Source organism: Mesocricetus auratus, unplaced genomic scaffold, assembly GCF_017639785.1.
Source record: "Mesocricetus auratus isolate SY011 unplaced genomic scaffold, BCM_Maur_2.0 Super-Scaffold_100045, whole genome shotgun sequence".
Lineage (NCBI taxonomy): Eukaryota > Metazoa > Chordata > Mammalia > Rodentia > Cricetidae > Mesocricetus > Mesocricetus auratus.
The window spans coordinates 1939837-1961223 of NW_024429222.1; the positions used below are offsets into that span (position 1 = coordinate 1939837).

At 43.7% G+C, this 21387-nt stretch overlaps 1 protein-coding gene across 1 annotated transcript in view; it reads left to right on the forward strand.

Annotated features, from left to right (window-relative positions):
• Lonp2 (lon peptidase 2, peroxisomal) overlaps positions 1-15199 on the forward strand; it is a 105670-nt gene extending 90471 nt beyond the window's left edge. The window contains exons 12-15 of the mRNA XM_040735334.1: positions 5531-5673; positions 11359-11566; positions 11945-12135; positions 14798-15199. Coding sequence (XP_040591268.1) covers positions 5531-5673; positions 11359-11566; positions 11945-12135; positions 14798-15019 — 764 coding nt within the window. The 3' untranslated portion in view covers positions 15020-15199. The remainder of the gene's footprint in view (positions 1-5530; positions 5674-11358; positions 11567-11944; positions 12136-14797) is intronic.
• The last annotated feature ends 6188 nt before the right edge of the window (positions 15200-21387 follow it).

Sequence of the window (21387 nt, forward strand, 5' to 3'; positions counted from 1 at the left end):
CAAACTACTATGTAACCCAGGCTGGTTTAGAATTCTTGGCTGTCATTGTGCCTCAGCCCCCTTAGTGCTAGGACTGGAGATGTTATGAGAGTTTGCTTTCTGTTGCTATGATAAAAAACATGACCAAAAATAACTTGGGAGGAAAAGGTTTTTTACATCTTTCAGGTTAGAGTTCATTATCCAACCTTAATACTCGTTGCCTGGGCAGCTTTCTGGACCTTTGGTGCACACCCACAGAACCTGCCCAGTAATGCAATTTTTATACTTGCAAAAACCAGTACCATTTGTGTGCCGCTGCTATAGTCTCTGAGTGCAGCTTTCCTCGCTTAGTGTTCTGCATCTCTGCCATCTTGAGGTCTCTGTTACAATTAGGGTTCAGTTTCACAGCTTCACACACAGCCTGCTTAGGAGCTCCATCCAATGCTACCACATGTTGCCTGGTTTTGGTGACTTTCTGGAACACTGGTGTAAGTCTCCATGGTCGTATAATTCTTACATTTTTGCATGTCTGCAAGACCAGTGCCGTGTCAATGATGCCAAGTTGTACTGCCAGTTTAACCCTTTTCCCTTAGGTAGCCTCTGCCTTGGCATATTTCTCTGAGTCCCCTTTCCTGTAGGATGTCCTAGAAGCTCCCCTTGTTCAATCTTTCTCTGTCCAGATGAGTTTGCATTGATACATGCTGGAGCTCTCTGGGGTGAGCCTTACCTCAAGTCAGCTTTCCAGTCCTGTGCAACTGCCAAGCCTCTCTGCTCTCTCTAGTGGCACTGATCTCTTTAACCATTGTACACACTTGGTCAGCACCATCCCTGTCCACAACTCTGTTCACAAGTTTAAATTTACTCATATTCCTTTCCTCACCAAACTGCATCTTTTTAAAAGTATCTTCCTGCTTGTCTGGTTGTAAATCTGGCAAAGACTAGTGAACATTAATCCTGCCGCAGCCTCGATGTCATGCGGCTTCTGAATCTCCTCCTCCAAAACCTTAGACCATCGTCACTTGTTACTGCAGCCTTACTCAAAGCTTCAGAACACAGAGCACAGTCACATGCCTTACCAGAATGTAACACATGTGGCCTCTAGTGCAGTTCCCAGTACCCTTTGGTCTTTACCGAAACCCCATGAGCACAGCTCCTCTCTCCACATTCCTACTCTAGCTTCCCAAGCTTCCATCAGAATAACCCATGTGCCTCTGCTTACAGCATTCTACAGCATCTCGAGGCCACTACTCCAAACGCTTCCAGATTTCTTCTCAAACCAGTTATAAAAAGCCGCAAACCATCTAGTCATGTTTATCCCACCAGCTCCACTTGGCCATACCAGTTTTATTTTAGGTACCCAACAAAAGGAATTTAAAGGAGCAGAGGTTTGTTGTGGCTCACAATTGGAGGAGACAGCACGGTGGTGTCTCCATGGCAGCAGGAACATGTGGTGACAGGTTCCATCCGATAGTGGCCAGAAAGGACAAATGCTGCTGATCAAAGCCCTATGTTTTAATTATGAAATGTTTTTTACTATAGGTTAGCTCTGAACTTACTGGATTTTTTTAATAATAGTTGCTGGTATGTAAAGGGCCATCCTTTCTGTAGAAAGTTCTCCTCCCTCCTCCCTCCTCCCTCCATGCACAGAGCACTGAGTCCAAGACTGCACTAGGAAAGGGTTTAATAACTGTTTCTCGACTTCCACCCACATGGCACTATCCCCTCTTGTGACAGTAAATGAAATCCAACAACAGCGATTCCACCCCAGTGGAGCGCAGAGAGCCCTTCAGGGCAGCTGACGGCTGTCGAGACACTTCCTGCACTCTTGGGTGCAGTACCCTGAAGCAGGTAGTGCTTTCTCCCGGATGCTAACCGTAGCTAACAAGTGACACCTGCCGCCTCTTCTCTGCAAGCTAATGCAGCTGGAAATGGTCACTTGGCAGAAAGTCTGCCATTTCACAAGACTCAGAGAAGCCAGTCATTGAACAAAGTACAATGAAGGAAGTGAGGAAGATCAGAAAGACTTGGTGGCATGTGTTGAGCCAAACCTTGGAAGATCATGTGTATTTCAGGCATGGTTATGAGGGCGTATATAAGACGACCACACTTCTCATACATGTGCATCGCACGGTGGAATCTACAAAAGACCCATGGAAATAGACAGTGACTGTCCTAGGGCTTTCTAGCCGTCATAGTTCATCTCGTTCTCTCATCGACTTGCCAGTTATGTTACCCATAATTCATTTGTGAGGAGAAGACCAGAAGAGCCTTTACTGTGTCATTTAATGGTCCCCTCATAATGACTCCAGTTAGCATTAGAGACTAAATTTAGGGTTTGCTGCTGTTACACATACTTGGTAATCACTTTTTGGAAGAAAAGAAGTTAATAAAAAAAAGTCTTAATTTTATGATCTGTAAGAATAGAAGAAAGAAAAAGAAAACGGGAAAATTGTAACAGAATTAAAATAAATACATAAACATACAATTTTAGCTAACTGTAATCACTGTATCTTTCTTATTCGTGTGCACAGTAATCATTTCCCTGGGAGAATGAAAGGGTCATGAGAGACGAAACAATTTAAGTACATCATAAGATAGCAGACAAAGAACCAAGGCAAGACCAAAAGGAAAACAAGGCTAGTGTCTTAGTTTGCTTTCTGTTGCCGTAATAAACACCATAACAAAAACTAACTTGAGGGAGGAAAGGATTTATTTGGCTTATACTTGCGCGTCACTGCCCGTCGTAAGGGAAGTGAGGTCAGGAGCTGAAGCGATACTATGGAGGAGTGCTGCTCACTGGGTCTTCCCCTTGATTGCTCAGGTTGCTTTTCTATACAATCCATGGCTACTTGCCTAGGAGTAGCATCACTCACCGTGGGCTGACCCTCCCACATCAGTTATTAATAAAGAACACTGAATGAAAAAAAGAAGTAAAAAGGAACATAACTGCTCCTAGGTATGGTAGAGAACGTTTGTTGTAGATGTGTGGGAGAGCATAGCCAGAGGCAGGGACATCTGGGAGAGTCCAGAGTGAACATGACCCTGAGCCAGATAAGGAAAGGGAAGAGAGGGGGACCAGGTGCAGCAGTCAGGAGGCCCAACCAGTAGACAAGAGGGACCGGGTAAGCAAAACGGTTGGACTGTCTAAGGACGTTTAGGGAAAGGGGTGGGGTATGCCAGCCAGGAGGGCCCTGTAGCAGGTAGGGTCTCAGGGATGCTGGGAGACCTGGAGGCCAGGTTATTTAAATGATATGTTAAATAGGCACCTTAGCATCTGTCCCTAGTTTGAGACCTAACAAAAACAAACCTGCAGACATGCCCACAGGCAATCAGATGCAGGCAATTCTTCAGTAGAGGTTTCTTCTTCCAAAGGTGACTCTAGTTTGTGTCAAGTTGATGAAAACTTACCAGCACACTAGCTATGAGGCAAAACAAAGGCACAGTTTTCTACAGTTTTTAAAACATTTTTATGCCCAGCATGATGACACAGATCATTCATTATTCCCAGCACTCAGGAAGGGCAGTTCCTTTTTAGTTTGAGACCCACCTAGTCTATATAGCTAGTTCCACACCAGCCAGAGCTACGTGATGAGAGCCTGTGTGAAATATGTGTATTGATTTTAAAAGTGTGTGTGAGCACAAGAGCGTGGGCACTTAAGGGAATGGGCCCTCTTCCACCATGTGGGGCCTGGGAATTGAACCTGTCAGAATTGGCTGCGGGACCTTTACTGATAAAGCTCTCTCTCTCCAGCCCATACAGCTTTGGAGCACTTGTTTTCTGTTTGCTTTTTTATGTGTATGTTTTGCCTTTTTGCCCATGTATGTCTATGCACCCCATATTTGCCAGGCACTCGAGGAGGCAAGAAGAGGTCCCTTGAAAGTTGTGAGCTGCCATATGGGTGATGGGAAACAAACCCAGGTCCTCTGAAGAGCAGCTAGTACTCTTAACTGCTAAGTCATCTCTCCAGCTCCGCTGGTCCCTACAGATTTAACCCTTAACTCTTTTCAGCTCTGATTGAGGTCATGTAATATCTTTCACCTGAGGAATTACAAAAACTGATAGGGGAAGTAATGTAACCTCTGATGTCAGCATGGTCCAGCCTCCATGTGCTAAGCCCAAATGAAAATAAGTGCTTTTTACTTTAACATCCAGGCAGCAAGCTCTGGTAGGGAGAAGTAACTCAAACTCGGCTTCTGCATCTTTCACTGCAGCGTGTCCATTATTTATGGGCAGGAAATAACCTTAAATTTGAGCTTTCTCCTTACAAAGGAGCCATTGCTGGCTAGGTACCATGACCCATGCCTCAACCCCAGCGCTCAAGAGTGAAGCAAAAGGATCGTGAGTCGGGAGCCAACCAAGGCTACATAGCAAGGCCCTGTCTTTAAAAACACAAGCATACAAACAAACCCGTACGTAGATCATAAGGGTCTGTCATTTCAGGTTCACACTGCCCATTGGAAAGTGAAACAGGACACCTAGATGGAAACAGGGGCATGTATCTGTATTGCGGCACACAGGAGACTGAGGCAGAGAGAATGAATATTTGAGGCTACCTGTTCTACGTAATAAAACCCTGTCTCCGAGAACATGTAAGAAAGAAAATGGAGTTCCACATCCAGCTCCCCTAAGAGGGAGTTGTCCTAAGGCCCAGACTATGCAATCCGACAGAACTGTACTAAGTAAGGTGTTGTGTCTGCACCTTCAGCCACTGGTCTCTGGGACAGTGGTTGAGCTGTGCCTGTTGCTCGTTGTTGTTGTTGTTTTGTCTGTTTGTTTTTTAGTGTGCTAAGTTTTGAGAGTAAGTCCTTATACATGCTAAGCTAGCACACTCCCAATTAAAATATCCCCAGCTGCTTTTACTTTTCAATTTATGTATTTATACTATTCATGGTCTCACTATATAGCCTTTGATGTCCTGGAACTGGCTGTACAGGCCAGGCTGGCCCGGAATTCACAAAGGTCTGCTGTCACCTTCCAAGTGCTGGGATTAAAGGCGTGTGCCATTGTGCCTGACTTTTTATTTTTGAGGCAGTCTCACTAAGTTGCCCAGATTGCTCTTAAATTCCTCTATAGCCCAGGCAAGCTTTGAACTTGTGGTCCTCCTTCCTGAACCTTCCAAGTGCTGAGATATAGTCCATTCTACCTAGCTTCAGTGTGTACTACTTTGGAAGGTGTTTGCTGTTTGTAGACAGAGTCTTATTTTGTAGCCTAGGCTAAGCTCAGATTTTTCAGCAGCCCTCCTTCTTCAGCTTCCCGATTGCTGGAAGGTTTGAGCCACCACACTCAGCCAAACATTATTCTCAATGATTGAATTTATATTTTAAAAGAGGACAGTCAAGTTTGCCTCTTGTGATGGGGCAATTGCAGCATTCCCTTAAGGGCTTCAGAAGACTGAGGCCTCTGCCTGTGTGCAGGTTAAGGAGGTCTGTGCCCATAAAGGCACACAGGGCTGGGCCGGTGGCATTCGCTGTGCCTCCCATTGTACTTTATTACTAATGAATGTTGCAACCAGCAGCTCTCTCGGAACCTCTAAATAGACATTTCTCTTAGGTTGCAGAGAACACGTGTTGGAAGATGCAAAGCCTGAAGCCATCGGTGATACTGCGGACTTGGCCCTGCCACCTGAAATGCCGATTCTCATAGACTTCCACGCTCTGAAAGACATCCTGGGGCCGCCACTGTATGAGCTGGAGGTGATCATTCTCATATCTGTGCTTACACTGGTACTTGCTTGGTATCGCGTGGCTTCTGAGGCTGCGGTTCTGTCTTAAATGGGAAATTTCCCTGTGTGCTATTGCATGTGATAGTGCGGCTCCGTAACGGAAGAAACCCCAGTCATGTCCTCCTCTGGGCAGCCAGGCTAGCTTGACTTAGTCATCCCCTCCATCTCGCGTGAGTGGCTCACGCTTGTGGGCTTGCTGCTGAAGAAGAACCCTGTCTTCTGTTGTATGCATTTTCATCAAGGATGTCTTGTGCCACTGAGGGCTTGGGAAGGAGGGGGAATCGGCCTGCTTCCCGCTGTCTGAAAACAAGAGTCCAGCCTTAGTGTCAGACTGCTGCTAGCGCCCACCAGATAACATCTTCCAGGAGCCTGCTGTCCTGTGGGCTATTCCTTTAGGGTTCAACGAGGGCTGGGCTTACCCTATTACTGTCTTTTTCTGCTTTTCCCTTGCCTGCCTCACAGAAGGCCTAAGAGCCAGGATGAGCTGAGGCAGCAGATAGACACAGGTTATAGAATAGGATGTTGAAGGCATCATGACATGTTTGGGGGGAGTGTCGATATATTATTTATGATGTAATAAAGCTTGCCTGAGGATCAGAATGAAAAACTAGCCACACTAATTAGGTATAGACACCAGGCAGTGGTGACACACACCTTTAATCCCAGGACTCAGGAGACAGAGGCAGATGGATCTCTGTGAGTTCAAGGTCACCCAGAGCTACACAACAGTGACTCAGTCTAAAAGAGGAACAGAGCTCACACGTTAGTCCCAGCACTAGAGAGGTATGTAAGGAAGAGTCAAAGGGTCTCACGTGAGATTCAGTTTCCAGTCACAGGGAAGACATGACTGCTTTGCTCCTCTGATCTTCAGCTTGAACCCCAATATCTGTTCTGTGTTTTTATTTTCATGCCACAGGGTTAGTTAGTGTTCAGGGTGCTTTCACAAGGCAGTTCCTAGGAAAGGTTTATAGAGATGACTAGAAAATGAATCTGGTAAACCGTGCATAAGGCAGCCATGATGGTTTCTCACAAACAAGGGGAGAAGACAGACTCTCTGCACCCACCTACCTTGCTCATGCATTACATTTTGAACTGGCTGTGGTAGCTAACGCAACGCCCACAGAACTCTCAGTCACCAGAACAGACCTTGTTTGTTCTTGCAAGCAAATCTGAACTGGAATCATATAACCAAAGGCATTCGGGGTGTTTGAAGTCTGTTTCTTTTTCTTTTCTTCTTCTTTTTGGTTTTTCAAGGCAGGGTTTCTCTGTGTAGCTCTGTAGACCAGGCTGGCCTCAAACTCACAGAGATCAACCTGCCTCTGCCTCCCAAATACTGGGACTAAAGATGTGAGTCACCACTGCCCAGCTTGCTTGAATTCTTAAGACAGCATGGATTTGAATTTCAAAGTGTTTAAAGAAATTGAGTTTAAATTTTGTTGAGAAAAGTAGTTAATCTTTCTTGTTCTTCGAGGCAGTGAGTTCGTGAGTGAAGACAGGTTCTGATCCTGTGTTCCATGGCCTCTTTCTCTAAACTTTCCAGAAAAACTCATCCCAGCATGCTCTCTAAGAATTTAAACTATTAAGACATTTGTTTCTGTGGAATAACCCATCTCAACTGATGCTATTGTTGCCATTCCGCGAGCCCTGGCAGAGAAACAGCTGTTAAACATGGCTTAACAGTGCTCTGATGTCATTTGACTTTCCTTATGGCATCTTAGCTGTCACATGTGACTACCAACTTGGCTGTAAAGGATTCCAGCAGCCGATTTGCAAACCCCACTCTTGTTAAAGAGTGTCCTTGCCCTCTGTCCTGACACTGTCCCCTCTCCCCAGACAGAGACCTTGCCTCTCCAGGGCCCCTGCAGAGATAAATACTTTGTGGATTGGCACCTTTGTTCCACACTCTTCATCTTTATGTGTGTGTCAGACCTGGGGCATTTATATTCCTGTAATGTTTGCCAGAGCCTTATTGGACACCATGACTCCTTGTGAAAGGAATCAAGTGATGGTAAAATCTTGGTGGGTCCACAAGTCTTCTCCAGATGAAAAGAGTCACAGGAACTCTGCACGTTTGCAAATACCCCTGTTTTAGTCATGGGAGGTGAAATCAATATAAACTTGGCCACAGTTAGATATGCAAATGCTCTGTAAGTGTTGCTCTTTGAAGTACAGCTGAAGAAACAGTGCAGCATATTAGAGATTGCCGCCATCCTGCTAGCCTCCAGAACTCACACAGGTGTCCTCTGACCGCCACACCTGTGCTCCACAAAAGCCTTCATTCTTTTCCTTTAAAAAATGCCACCAGGAGACCCAGTCTAGGGCAATGGTGGCACACGCCTTTGATCCCAACACTCAGGAGGCAGAGGCAGGCAGATCTCTGTGAGTTCAAGGCCAGCCTGGTCTACACAGGGAAACCTTGTCTGGAAAATAAAAATTGAGAATTGAGACCCAGTGTAGTATCCATTAACCTTTTTTTTTTTTTTTTTTTTTTTTTTTTTTTTGGTTTTTCGAGACAGGGTTTCTCTGTAGCTTTGGAGGCTGTCCTGGAACTCACTTTGTAGACCAGGCTGGCCTCGAGCTCACAGAGATCCGCCTGCCTCTGCCTCCTGAGTGCTGGGATTAAAGGCGTGCGCCACCAACGCCCGGCTTCCATTAACCTTTTCTTTAAACATGTTTTCTCATGTGTGTTAGCCTAATTGGCAGTATGAGTGGGAAAATAACAAAAATCCACTTAAGGGCTGGGTTAGAATTCAGTGGTGCACTGCTCGCCCAACATGCACAAGGAAGGCATGAGAACGAGGATGAGCCTGAGATACTTTTATCCTGCTCACACACATAGAGAGAAACATCCTTTTGTTATGAGCCTGAGATACTTTTATCCTGCTCACACACAGTGAGAGAAACATCCTTTTGTTTGGTTGGTTCTGATTTTTGAGACAGGATTTCTCTGTATAGCCTTACCTGTTCTTGACTGTCTTAGAACTTGATGTGTAGACCAAGCTGGCCTCCATCTTATGGAGATCCACCTGCCCCTGCCTCCCAAGTGCTGGGATTAAAGGTGCACCACAACCGCTCAGCAAGAAAAACATTCATAAGAGGTTTACTTGTGTGTGTTTGCACACAGGTGTATGTCACAGTATGCATGGGAGGTGGGGATAGATCTGGGAGTCAGCTCTCTCCTTTCACCTATGGGTCAGACTCTGTATCAGGCTTGGCAGCAAGCACCTTTACCACTGAGCCATCTCTCCAGGCCTAGAAGACAGTGCAGCCCTCAAGCGTCTGCCTGTCTTAGCTGACAGAACTTGTGACTCTGAAATCAGTAGTGGTGATGGCAAGTTAATAGGTATGCGCTGGTGGGTAAGCAGGGTTTTGAAATTGTTTTTGTTGAGTCACTTCTTTAAAAAATGCTGTAAAAACACAACGTGCTCTGTAAAGAGGCCAAGGGTTAGGCTTGCATTTAAGAGATGTTTGGCTTCCCTGTGTGTTCAATTATTGAGAACACAAAACCTCAGGACCCCAAGTCTAGAAACACCAGGTTCTTTCCTTGGATAACTGTATTAACCTTGACCACAGAGATCCTCTGTTTGATCGTCACTTCATTCTCCTGCTTGTGTGTGTCATGCACCTCAGGTCAGTCTTCAAGGGTCTTGACACTTTCAGCCTGGCCACACCCACCCACCCACCCTTCCAGTTAACGGTCTCCCAGTCTCCTGCCCAGAATACCAAGATTCTCCAGCAGATAAGTGGTTTTAGAAAACTAGCGTGTGTGTGTGTGTGTGTGTTGTGTGTGTTGTGTGTGTGTATGTGCGCATGTGTTTGTGTGCACGTGCGCACACACATGCATGTATATGTGCATATTCAAGTGTGTGAGTGTGTTCATATGTGTGCATGTGTATGTGCACATTGTTGGGGGATGTGCTTATGTGCGTGTGCACGCGCACGGCCTCTTGCCTGCCATGGTGTCCATGTGGAAGTCAGAGGATACTTCCTTCCTACCCTGTTTTTGAGGCAGAGTCATATATCAGGCTAACTGGTATGCAGGCTTCCAGGTGATTCTCCATCTCTGCCTCCAATTGCCTGTAGGAACACTGGGATTAAATACACATTGCCACACTTGGCTTTTTACTTGAGCCTGGGATTTATGGAGCAAGCTCTTTACCTACTCCATCATCTTCCCAGCTTGGTTTCCTTCTTTTTAAATTTTATGTGTATGGATGTTTTGCTTGAATGCATGTCTATGTACAACATGCATCCCTGGTGCCCATGGAGACCAGAAGAGGGAATGGGGTCGCCTGAAACTGGAGTTAACGAGCATCTGGCTATGAGCTGCCATGTGAGTGCTAGTAACTGAACTGGATCCTCTACAAGACCACTAAGTGATCTTGACTGCTGAGCCATCTCCCTCCCCTTGCCTGCTTTCTTGAAACAACATGGTTAATGGTTTTGAGGATCCAGCTGTAAGAATATGATTGACAGCTAATAAAGTTGTCACAAATGGCTTATTGTGTTAAACGTACCTTTGCATTCTGAAGATTATTCTTTAGAGTTAGTTCCAGCCCTGGAAAGCAGCCATGCAGTAAAAAGAATAAGAAAATTGACCCTATACTACTAACTTTAAGTTGTGAACAGTTTTATTATCTATTTGTTTTGGTCTTAAACCGCACTGACCTATCTTTTCCATCAATTAAATATAGCCCAGAGCAGGTGCCGGTGAAAGAGGGAAGTAACTGTGGTGTGAGCTGGGCTGGAACCCAGGGCTCGCTAAATCTGCTGTCTACCTGTGAAGTGAAAGGTCAAAGTTAGCTCTTACAGTAGGCTGACTCCCAGTGGCTTCCCCGATGCCTCAGTGTGCACCGCACGCACCCGCTAGAGAAAGACTGGGTGTGAACACCCGGCCCTCTCCAGAAGCCAGCCAAGTCTCTGCTGTTTCATAGTGACACACTGGATTGGTACTTGGTGACATACTGTATTTACTTCCTCTTACACAGATAACACAACAGAATGGGCAGTCTGGAGACATGGAGTGCAGTCCAAGTTAGCATTGCTGTGTTTCAATGGTCACTTTGCATTTTCATACCTGGGATGTTAACCTATAGCTTATCCCCTAGACTCATAATCCCAGCTAAGCAGCTTGTTCCACTTACACTGCAGCCAGGCAGCACGGGGCCGCCCCATGCCCCATGCCCCCAGTCTAGGCTACCACTATGGAGTGGCAGGGTTTCTGTCGCTATTGCCCCTGGGAGAGCTACTGCTTCTCTTCTCGGGTGAGCGCAGTGAGACTGCTGCTCACTGAAGCTCATAGTGGAAACCCAGTCGGGCTTCGGGGATGCAGAGATGCACGGTCCACTAGATACACTGATGAGACTCCTGTCTATTCAATATCAAGGCATATATAACTGGACCCAGCTCCCGGAAGTCAGCTCCTCACCCATGCTCTAGGGTTGAACCGAATCTGTAAATACTAAAAAGAAGAGTGCATATCTCTGTGGCAGCCAGCCAGATAGTGAGAGGTGTGACTCACAACAGTGTCAGGTAGTGGGTTCTCGAGGCTAGTGCTTAAGCTGGCTGGAAGAGCAGTCTCACAGGACAGGGTGATTAAGCGCTCTCGAGATTATCCCTACATGCTGACAAAGTCTATCATTTTTCACTCTTCAAGGTGTCTGAGCGTCTGAGTCAACCTGGAGTGGCAATAGGATTAGCATGGACTCCATTGGGTGGCAAAATCATGTTTGTGGAGGCAAGTCGAATGGACGGCGAAGGCCAGCTCACACTGACTGGCCAGCTCGGGGACGTCATGAAGGAGTCTGCCCATCTCGCCATCAGTTGGCTTCGAAGCAATGCAAAGAAATACCACCTGACTAACGGTACATGGCGCAGCCGCAGTGGGGACACAGCTGGGAAGGAGGGCCCTGGGACCATGGCCGAGGAAGTGTCTTACACTGTGTGACAGAGGTGACCCATTCAGTAACGTCCAGGGCTTGGCTTCTGAACACCTATGGAGACCCTAGTGACCATGTTAGAACTGTTGGGTTCAGTGCCTAAACTAGAAACAAGAGCAAAGGTTTGTTTTAAATCATAGAGAAGAACTAATCTTTCTCTCCAGACCTCACTCTAAGTACACTATCCATTAATATTTTTGAAGGATCCATTTACACCAAACAGCCATTTTTGTGTTTGATTTTATTCAGAGAAAAAATGGGTTTAATTTTTCCACATTAAAATTCCTTTTTTCCTTTTTAAAGCTTTTGGAAGTTTTGATCTTCTTGACAACACAGACATCCATCTGCACTTCCCAGCTGGAGCTGTCACAAAAGATGGACCATCTGCTGGTGTTACCATAGTAACTTGTCTCGCCTCACTTTTCAGTGGGCGGCTGGTGCGTTCAGATGTAGCCATGACTGGGGAAATTACGCTGAGAGGGCTTGTTCTTCCAGTAAGTATAGAAAACATTCATGTGCTTTTAATTTTTACTCATTATTTTTAAATTTACATGAATAGTAGTTTGCCTTCTTCCTGTAAAATCTTTTAAAATAGATACTAAAATTTTAATAGCTTTAACTAATTATTTTAAACTTTGGGTCAAGTAAAAGAAAGCCTAACTATTTCTCCCGTCCATGTTACCTTGTCATCTAAAATGATTTAAGTGAAAAAAAATATTGCTGTGGTTGACAGGAGACCGCGTGTCTGCGGTCTCTCTACTCACTAGTTAAAGTGCCTTGCCTGTACACACTCACACTGGTGCTTTTAAGCTCAATCCACACTTCTCCAAGTTCATTTAAGACATTCCAGCACCTTGTAGAAATCTTAGATTACCATAATTGGAAAGATTTGTAGCAAAACTATCAGCATAGAAATGGGAACTGAAGCTGGGCGGTAGTGGCACACACCTTTAATCTCAGCCTGGTCTAAAAAAAAGGGGGTGGGGGAGTACTGAATTAAAGTTGTCTGTTATATTTCAAAAGGCCTGACAGGTGGTAGTGTTATACACCTTTAATCCCAGCACTTGGGAGCAGGCAGATGATTGTGAGTTTGAGGTCAGCCTGGTTTACAGAGTGAGTTCCAGGACAGCCAGAGCTATACAGAGAAATCCTGCCTCAAAAAGCAAACCAACAAAAATTTCAAAAAGCCTGCCTGTGTCTGTAGGGTCTTGGGCTCATCTGCCTACACAAACGCTGTGGTTAAACACGCAGGACTCAAGCAGTAGGGTGACTAGATACGAGGACTTGTCTACAAGATTGACAGATGCATAGCAAAAAAAGAGAAGAGCTTTTTACTCTGTAAAAGTCCTCATATGAATAACAGTAGATTATAGAGTTGCCAGTTAAGATCACCAAAGGGGTCAGGCACGCCTAAAACTCCCAGCAACTCAGGAAGATTGATGCAGCACTGGCAACATAGTGAGACCCTGCCTCAATGTAAAAATGAGCCAGAGACAGGGTTCAACAGCAGAGGACTTGCTCAGCCTTGCATGTGAGACTCAGCTCAATTCCTAATATCGGAAACCCACTAAAACTATTACACCCCAATATTTTCATTCAGCCATACAAGGACCATGAAGAATTGAAAAGAAAAAATACTAAGGCTGAAACAAAAGGGAAGCTTTTGGATTGAGTGTGGCTTGACTGTGGTTAAAGAATGACTAGGAAAATAATATATAGTATAATTATCTGATATATTCAGCATCTGACAGGAATTACAGCACACAGGAAGATGGAATAGAATAAATAGTCAGAGACGTAACAGAGCACATCCTGGAGTGGAAAGACTGCCCTAAGCAGCCAAGATGTTCTCAGGCACTCTCAGCTCACTGAGCAACAGTGGACATACATATAACAGTATTATACATAGTGTCTTGCTGCCAATCAAGTGTACAATCAAAATATACATTTCATACTGGAAGGATGAAGCCTGTCTCAGAATTTTCTTTGAAGGCAGCACTCCAGAAAAAGCAGTCTAGGGCAAAGTGACAGGCCTTCCTAGGCCTAAAGCTAGCCAGTTAAGCTACAGCCAGTGTGGGAAGGCTCCGGTTCAGGGTCTCAACTGCAGGCCACAGCACCTGGGTGACTGAGCAGGAGAACCTGCTTCTGTATGATGCACAGAAGGCCCAAGCTCTCACCTTGATGGTTTTCCCAGTCTGTAGATAACCTCAAACCTTGCTAAGTCTAAGGCAAGTGATGCAAGATATGAATCCAGGCAGAAGCTTGCTTTTTATGCCTTAGCATTGAAATTCACATAGCATCACTTCCATATGCTTCTCACAGACAAGTTTCAAAGCCAGGTCTACTTGGGAGGGAGGCAGGGAGGGAGGGAATCACACTCCACCTCTTGTGAAGGAACCATTGTGGGCATAGCCTTTAGTTTGTTTTTAAATCGAAAGAGAGGCCATCCCTGATGGAACATGCCTTTAATCCCAGCACTTGGAAGCAGGGAACAGAGGCAGACAGGTCTCTATGAGTTCAAGGCCAGGGTAGTCTACAGTGATTTAGTCACAAAACAACAACAAAACCACCAGAGCTAGTTCAGAGTGTTCTCATTCTTAGGTGACACAAAGGTCTTTGCTTTGGGGGAATGGAGACAATAATCTGTAACACAACTGAGCATCCTCTGTAAAACCAGTTCTGTTCCATTCGTTTAACTTTTAAAACTTTATTTTATAAAAACAAAATTGATATCTATTAAGGTAGCAAATAATGTTCAACACATGTACACATTATTAACATTTAAATCAACATATTTATTTCCTCCATTTGTCATTTCTTTATGGTAAAAATTTCCAATATCCTTTTTTCTAGCTAGGAATAGCATAATCAAGCTAATGTAATGCTTCTACAGAATCAACCTAAACACAAGGTTGCAATGACACACATACATATACATATATTTTCAAAGGTATCTATAACCGTAATTTCAGACTTTTCTCTCATTAAAAATACTTAATATGGAAATAACACAAACATTTAAAATAGGCTACCATTAAGCCTTTTAGTGTCATCCCAGCTCATACTATATCAAAGTGGGAGTGGACTGAACATCTCAGTGAGCAGATCTCCTTGGCAGACCCTAGCCCTTGACAGCTGTTTTCTCTCGCCTGGCAGGTGGGCGGAATTAAAGACAAAGTACTTGCAGCACACCGAGCAGGGCTGAAGCAGATCATAATCCCACAGAGGAATGAAAAAGACCTTGAAGAAATCCCAAGCAACATCAGACAGGATCTAAGTTTCGTCACAGCAAGCTGTCTGGATGAAGTTCTAAATGCAGCTTTTGATGGTGGCTTTACTGTCAAGACCAGACCTGGTCTCGTTGACAGCAAACTTTAGGCCCCAATGTCAGTTGGAATTGTGAGGTGCCAAGTGGTCCTGGCAAGGCTAGCTTTAGGCACCAATAAGAGTAAGAAAAATATCCCTAATTTGTGGACATAATCAAAATAGCAATGAGTCTGTTCAAGTAGCTGTTGATGTTTATTACAGCAATGTTGGTTTAATAAAGAGTTAAAGCTAGAAGTGTGGTCATCAGTGGGATGGATGTCCCTGGAAACAATACAGAACAGAGGTTCTCTGTGGTTCCAGAACAAAGAACTTGCTGGAAATGTCAACACTCAGGTCCACCACAGAGTGTTATAGAGGGATGTAGAGATGTAGAGATTCAGGAGTCCCTCGGATATGTCTGCTATGCTTAATGACTGGGTCAGTCAAGTGTGTGTGTGATACAGGCACTCGGGAGGCAGAGGCAGGTAGATCTCCTGACGTTCAAGGTCAGCCTGGTCTACACACCACATGCCAGGACTACATAGAGAGGCCTTATCTAAAAAAATAACGGTTGGCATATACTCTGAAGACCCATGTAGACTTTATTGGATCCTCGAACCAATCGCTTAGACAGGAAACTAGCAAAGGCAAAGATAGCTCTAGGTAAGTGCTCTTGTTAAAGGAGTCTAGGACCAGAACCATACATGACAATACAGGTCTTAGGTTGAGAGAAGCAGCAATGGCAACATTATTTATATGGAACAGTGGCATGTATTGGCAGTCATTACAGGAACACAAGGTTTCAGATGCCTGCAATCTCAAAAACAGGCCCATGGGAGCAGCTGTGTGTTCTGGGACGATCCCTGGCTTGTTTATGCCAAATCCCAAGTGTGTCAACTTCGCGTGCCTGTCATATCCTGTCACACAGTCCAGGGCAACAAGATACAGGCCCCAAGCTTCTGAATCCTGCTTCATACATGTTCATGCGTGAAATAACAGTATTATTGCTGATTCAACAAGAATGCATTGTAAACAACTCAATTTTAATTCTAGAGTCATAATCCTTCATTACAAAATGTAGGAAGAGCTAATATAAAGATACTTTTAATACTTCCTGGATAAGAATGGGGCCTGCACAGTCCCTGAAACCCTGCTCAGGACTGCTAATAAAACCTCAGGAGGAAATGCCAAACCAGGACTGGTTGGTTGAGGTATCAGCCTCTGTGAAGGAGCAATTCATTGGCTGTGTCCAGTCACGGAGCCTTCAACACCAAGCCCTGCCTCAAACCTCATACCTGAGGAGGTAACAGAACATCTTTTAACACTCAGGGTTCTCTGGGTCCTAGACATCAACACTGACCTACACAGGGACTTTCACAGGGCATATCTGTACTGTCTGAACTGAAGTATTTCTTTTCTAAAGATTTGTGTCCATATTTGTGTGTATGTGCGTGTGTACATGAGCCAGAAGAGGAAGTCAGATCCCCGGAGCTGGAGTTACAGATGTTGTGAGTTGCCTGATGTAAATGCTGGGAACTAAATCTGAGCCTTCGGCAAGAACCTAGAAAGCGCACTCAACTGGAGAGCCACCTCTCCAGCCCAACTTTCCTTTTGAAAGGAGCCATTTGGAATTTAACTGTGGTTTTTGTTTTTCTAACACTGTTTTTAGTTTGCTAAAGAGATTTTGATCAGAGAAAATGGACATAAAATTCACCACTGTAACCACTTACAAATATTTAATTCAGGGACATCTGTGACATCCAGGGTTTTCACTGTCCACGATTTTTTCAGCACAAACAACTGAACTCATTCCCCCAATTCCAGACATGGTAACCACTCTTCCACTTTTCCCTATTCTAAGTGCTCTGAAGTTTGTTTTCTTGTCTGACATCTCACCAAGTTGTGAAGTTTATCCCTGTATCATGTATCAAATTTGCTTTTTATGGCTGGACAAGCCACTGTATACATATGGCACATTTTGTTTATCCATGCCTCTGCTGTTGGCTATGAACAGGAATGTACAAATCCCTGCCTAATTATTTTGGGATGTGTGCCCAGCAGTAGAACTTCTATGGCGGTGCTCTGATGAGTTTATCTTCCTAAAATGCATGTGTCTTCCACCCTCACTAGGAAAGGGCCAAGCTACATACCTTGTGCAGTTATACTTCTCCACTAGGTTAGCACTGGGGCAACATCTTGGAGGTAGGGGCATCTGGCCCCCACCATTCAACTCACCAACCCTGACCTCCAGATCTGTGAGAAATACATTTGGCCTTTACCAGCCACAAACAACTGAGATAAAGTCTACCCAACTTTCTGACAGTGCATGTATGTGTGTACATGGTGCTAGGGACTAAAACCTTGCACATACTGGGTAAGACCCAAACACTGAGCTACACCACAACTCAACCCCAGCCCCGTCTCTTCTACCTCGGCCATACCATTTGAAATTCTCACATGCACAGAAGTTTCAAGTATCAAAGTCAAATAAAGCTGTAAGTACCTTGGTTTTCAACTATATTCATTTATCATCCCTCTGTACTTTTTTAAAAAGATTTTATTTATTATGTATTATTATATATACAACACTCTGCCTCCATGTATGCCTGCAGACCAGAAGAGGACACCAGATCTCATTACAGATGGTTGTGAGCCAACATGTGGTTGCTGGGAATTGAACTCAAGAGCTCCAGAAGAGCAGCCAGTGTTCTCATCTCTCCAGCCCTCCTCTGTACTTTTCTATGTACTAAAATAAGACTGAGATCCTGAGATGCATGATAAGCTATATGCAAATTTAGGAGCAAATGCCTTGTTTCAGTTGTTCCTAAAATATTTACTAACAATTGGTAAGTCAGTGACTATAAGATACCAGATTATGAATGACATAAAACATACCTGAATCTTTAAAAAATACCAACTCAGTATATGTGCTAAAATATGATTTTCTTAAATTTGTATTCTCCAGAATGTTTGCTCACATTGGAGAGGCCATGGCTTCAATCTTTAAAACACAAACCAACTTGTGACCAGCCATACCACATACCCTCTTCATAATAGTGGAAACACAAGCGGGTCTCATTTGCAGCACCAACTCCCAACTCAGAGTCATTGTTTGAGCTACAGTGAGTGCATTGATTTCCATCGGGGCACAGTGGTTACGGATGTCTACCATTTATTTCGAATACTAGGTAAAGGGACAGTCATTTTTCATTGCTGTGATAGAATACCGGAGAAAAAGACTTCTTGGGCTTATGGTTTCAGGTTTCCATCCACAGCTGCCCCATTGCTGTGGGCTTGTGTTGAAGCAGAGCACTGTGGTGTGGAAAGGGAAGGCATGCCAGAGTAAAGCTGTTCACCTCCTGGCAGCTGGAAGCACAAAAAAGCCAGAGAGGAAGATTCAAAGACATGACACACCCTTCCAAAATACATTTCCCACTGAAAATACATTCCCCGATGACCTAACTTCCTCGACTAGCCCTCCCCCAACAATCTATTCACTGATGAAGTTATCAGTGATCCACTTTTCAACACCATCATGGGGGTCAAGCCTTTGACACCAGTCATTTGAAGGATGCTTCAGGTCAAGACCAAAACCAACTAAAGTCAGACAGTCACCTGCAGAGGGTAAAAGCATTCAGTGCCTTCCCCTATGAAACTTACATGAAGTAAACCACACAATTAGTAAGTCTTGACAGTAAATCACACAAAAGTGACAATTCTTCCAAATACAAAATTCAGCTGGGATTATTCACTAGTTTTGTTTAATGAAGTAACATGATTGTCACATTACTCAGACCAAAAGGAGAAACTACTATGTATGAGGCCCTCCCCAAGAGAACCCTAGCAGCAACTTGAGCAAGAAGAGTAGGCTTAGTCCAATTTGATGGTTAAGGCCCAACACTTAATGCTCTTCTTGCTGTATTAACACACAGTGTGCCTTCCAATAAAAATTATTATTATTATTATTATTTTGGTTTTTTGAGACAGGGTTTCTCTGTATTGCTTTGGAGGCTGTCCTGGAACTAGCTCTTGTAGACTAGGCTGGCCTCGAACTCATAGAGATCCACCTGCCTCTGCCTCCCAAGTGCTGGGATTAAAGGCGTGCGCCACCAATGCCCAGCCAAAAATTATTCTTTATTAAAATTAAGAACAAATAAGCTGGGCATGGTTTAATACCCACCAATTGCCGAGAATCCAAGGTCTTACTGAGAAAGTTACACGCCAGCCAGAGCTACAACAGAGTTGCGCTGCAAGACCTGGGCCCATAAAAACCTGTCAAAGAATTTTAATTCTGGGAAAATTTGTCTCCAATAAAAATTCACTTGAAATACACTGTAGTGCTTGATATGAAAGCTAAACTTTGTTTGGATAATGCCAGCTTGATAAATGTAAGTTTCTGTTGGTAAAAGATGTAACTTGCTTAACTAGGAAGTCAGACATCAAGAACTCTTGTGTTTTATACACCCACCATGGAACACAGCTCAGTCTCTTTTGTAGCCCAGGCAGGCTGCTTAATGCCTACGAAGTGTGGTGTGTGTGGTGTGTTATGACTCTTCTCCTACAGCCTCCCTAGTGCTGCTCTGGGATTACCATTTTAGATCACGCACACAAATAGTGACAGGACCTGTTAAGTAGTATGCTCTACTCACTGTTACATTCTGATCTTGTTTTTGTTCATCTAATGAGATTGTCAAAAACCGATGTTTGGTTTAATCCAATATTGGGTTACTTATAGGTTTTATGTTTTGGGTTTTATTTGCTTTTATTGTGTAAAGGTGTTTAACTGACATGTATATTAGAATACCATGTGCATGTCTGGTGCCCACGGAGGCCAGAAGGCATCAGATCCCCAGGAAGTGAAGTTACAGAAGGATGTGAGCCACCATATGGGTGCTGAGTACTGAACCCAGGTCCTTTGGAAGAGCAGCCAGTGTTTAGCCACTGACATTTCTCTCTAGCCCACCTTGTTTTTAAATTTGGATTAACAGGTTTTCCTCTCAGAATCTAAATAAAACTCTGCATTTTACTTATCATCATTGTAGATGTTCCTGACTTTAAAGAGCTCTAGAATTCTTTGAGGACAGAAAATGAGGAATGACTGTCACATTTTTCTGAATGAAATTCACCTAAGTGCAAATGGCATTAATGTGAGTTTTCAAGACATACACAGTTTAAAAAATTACAGCAAAGGAAAACTTCCCCAACCACAGACACACATTAAACTGGCCCAGAACTTAATTCAGTATGACAAATTCAAGCTTAAGAGCCAGGGGTGTGGCATGAGAGGCCCTAGTTTGATCCTGAGCAACACAAACAGGAGTAACAAAAGCAAAAGAACAAAGTCACAAAGAATATGTATACCTACCCACAAAATTCCTGAGAGACACCAAAAGGTCCAGGGCATCAACAGAAATTATTCACTCTAACAAAATAATGTAAAGACAAGAGTTCATTTGTGCATGCCAAATCTCAAAGGAACAAAGAAATGGAGCCACATTTCTCATCTGCGGGGTCAGGACTATGAAGACTTAACAGCTAATAAATGTCAATATGCCAACCTTACCTGCTGCTAAATATACATAAATATGCCTTCACTTGCTAAAATTAGCAAAAACAGAAGGTAAACAAAACCCTTCACGATTCTGGGCCCCACTGATGATACTGATAAAAGTATCAAGACTTTTAAACTATTAATGCACAAACATACTAAGATATTAACACTAAGAATGTACAAGGTAATTTGTAAGTAGCGAAAATAAAGTCTCAAACGACATATTAGCTAAGATTACAATGAGTTTTTGCTAGGGATTCGACTTGGTGGAATGCTTGCTTATGGGGTATGCTGAGGCCCTAGGTTAAAGCCCAATAACAAAAAAAAAAAAGTTCAGGTTTTGTTCGGTTGGTTTTTCCTATTTTTGAGACAAAGTCCTGCTATGTAGAGCAGGCTGACCTCAAACTCTTGAGTCTGTCTTGGCCTCTAAGCTTTAAAATTATGTAGTAAGTATGAGCTACAACCAGCCTTCCATCAAAATGGTGATGTCTAGGGTAATCATGTTTCATACATTATGAGGGTTACAGAAATAACCAATCAACATTTTCAAAATAAATATGCACAAGAACATGCACATGCATTCAACTACTAAAATAAAAATGTTAGCTCTGATTTCACAGAAGAGAGTATGGATTTCTACTGGATATGCCATTTGAGATGTTAAAGTCTGAGCAAAATACAGTGAAACCACAAAATGACATTCCCCCAGAGATATCATCAGTTGCTTTTTGGCCAAGCTTTGTGGCACTTATCTGTCATCCTAGCAACACCTTGTCTCAACACACACATACAAGTTGATTTTCTAAATATTCATGCAAACAAAAATCTGGTTGTAATCTGTGGCTGAACTATTCACCCAAAATACAGCTATAAAATATAACACATGACC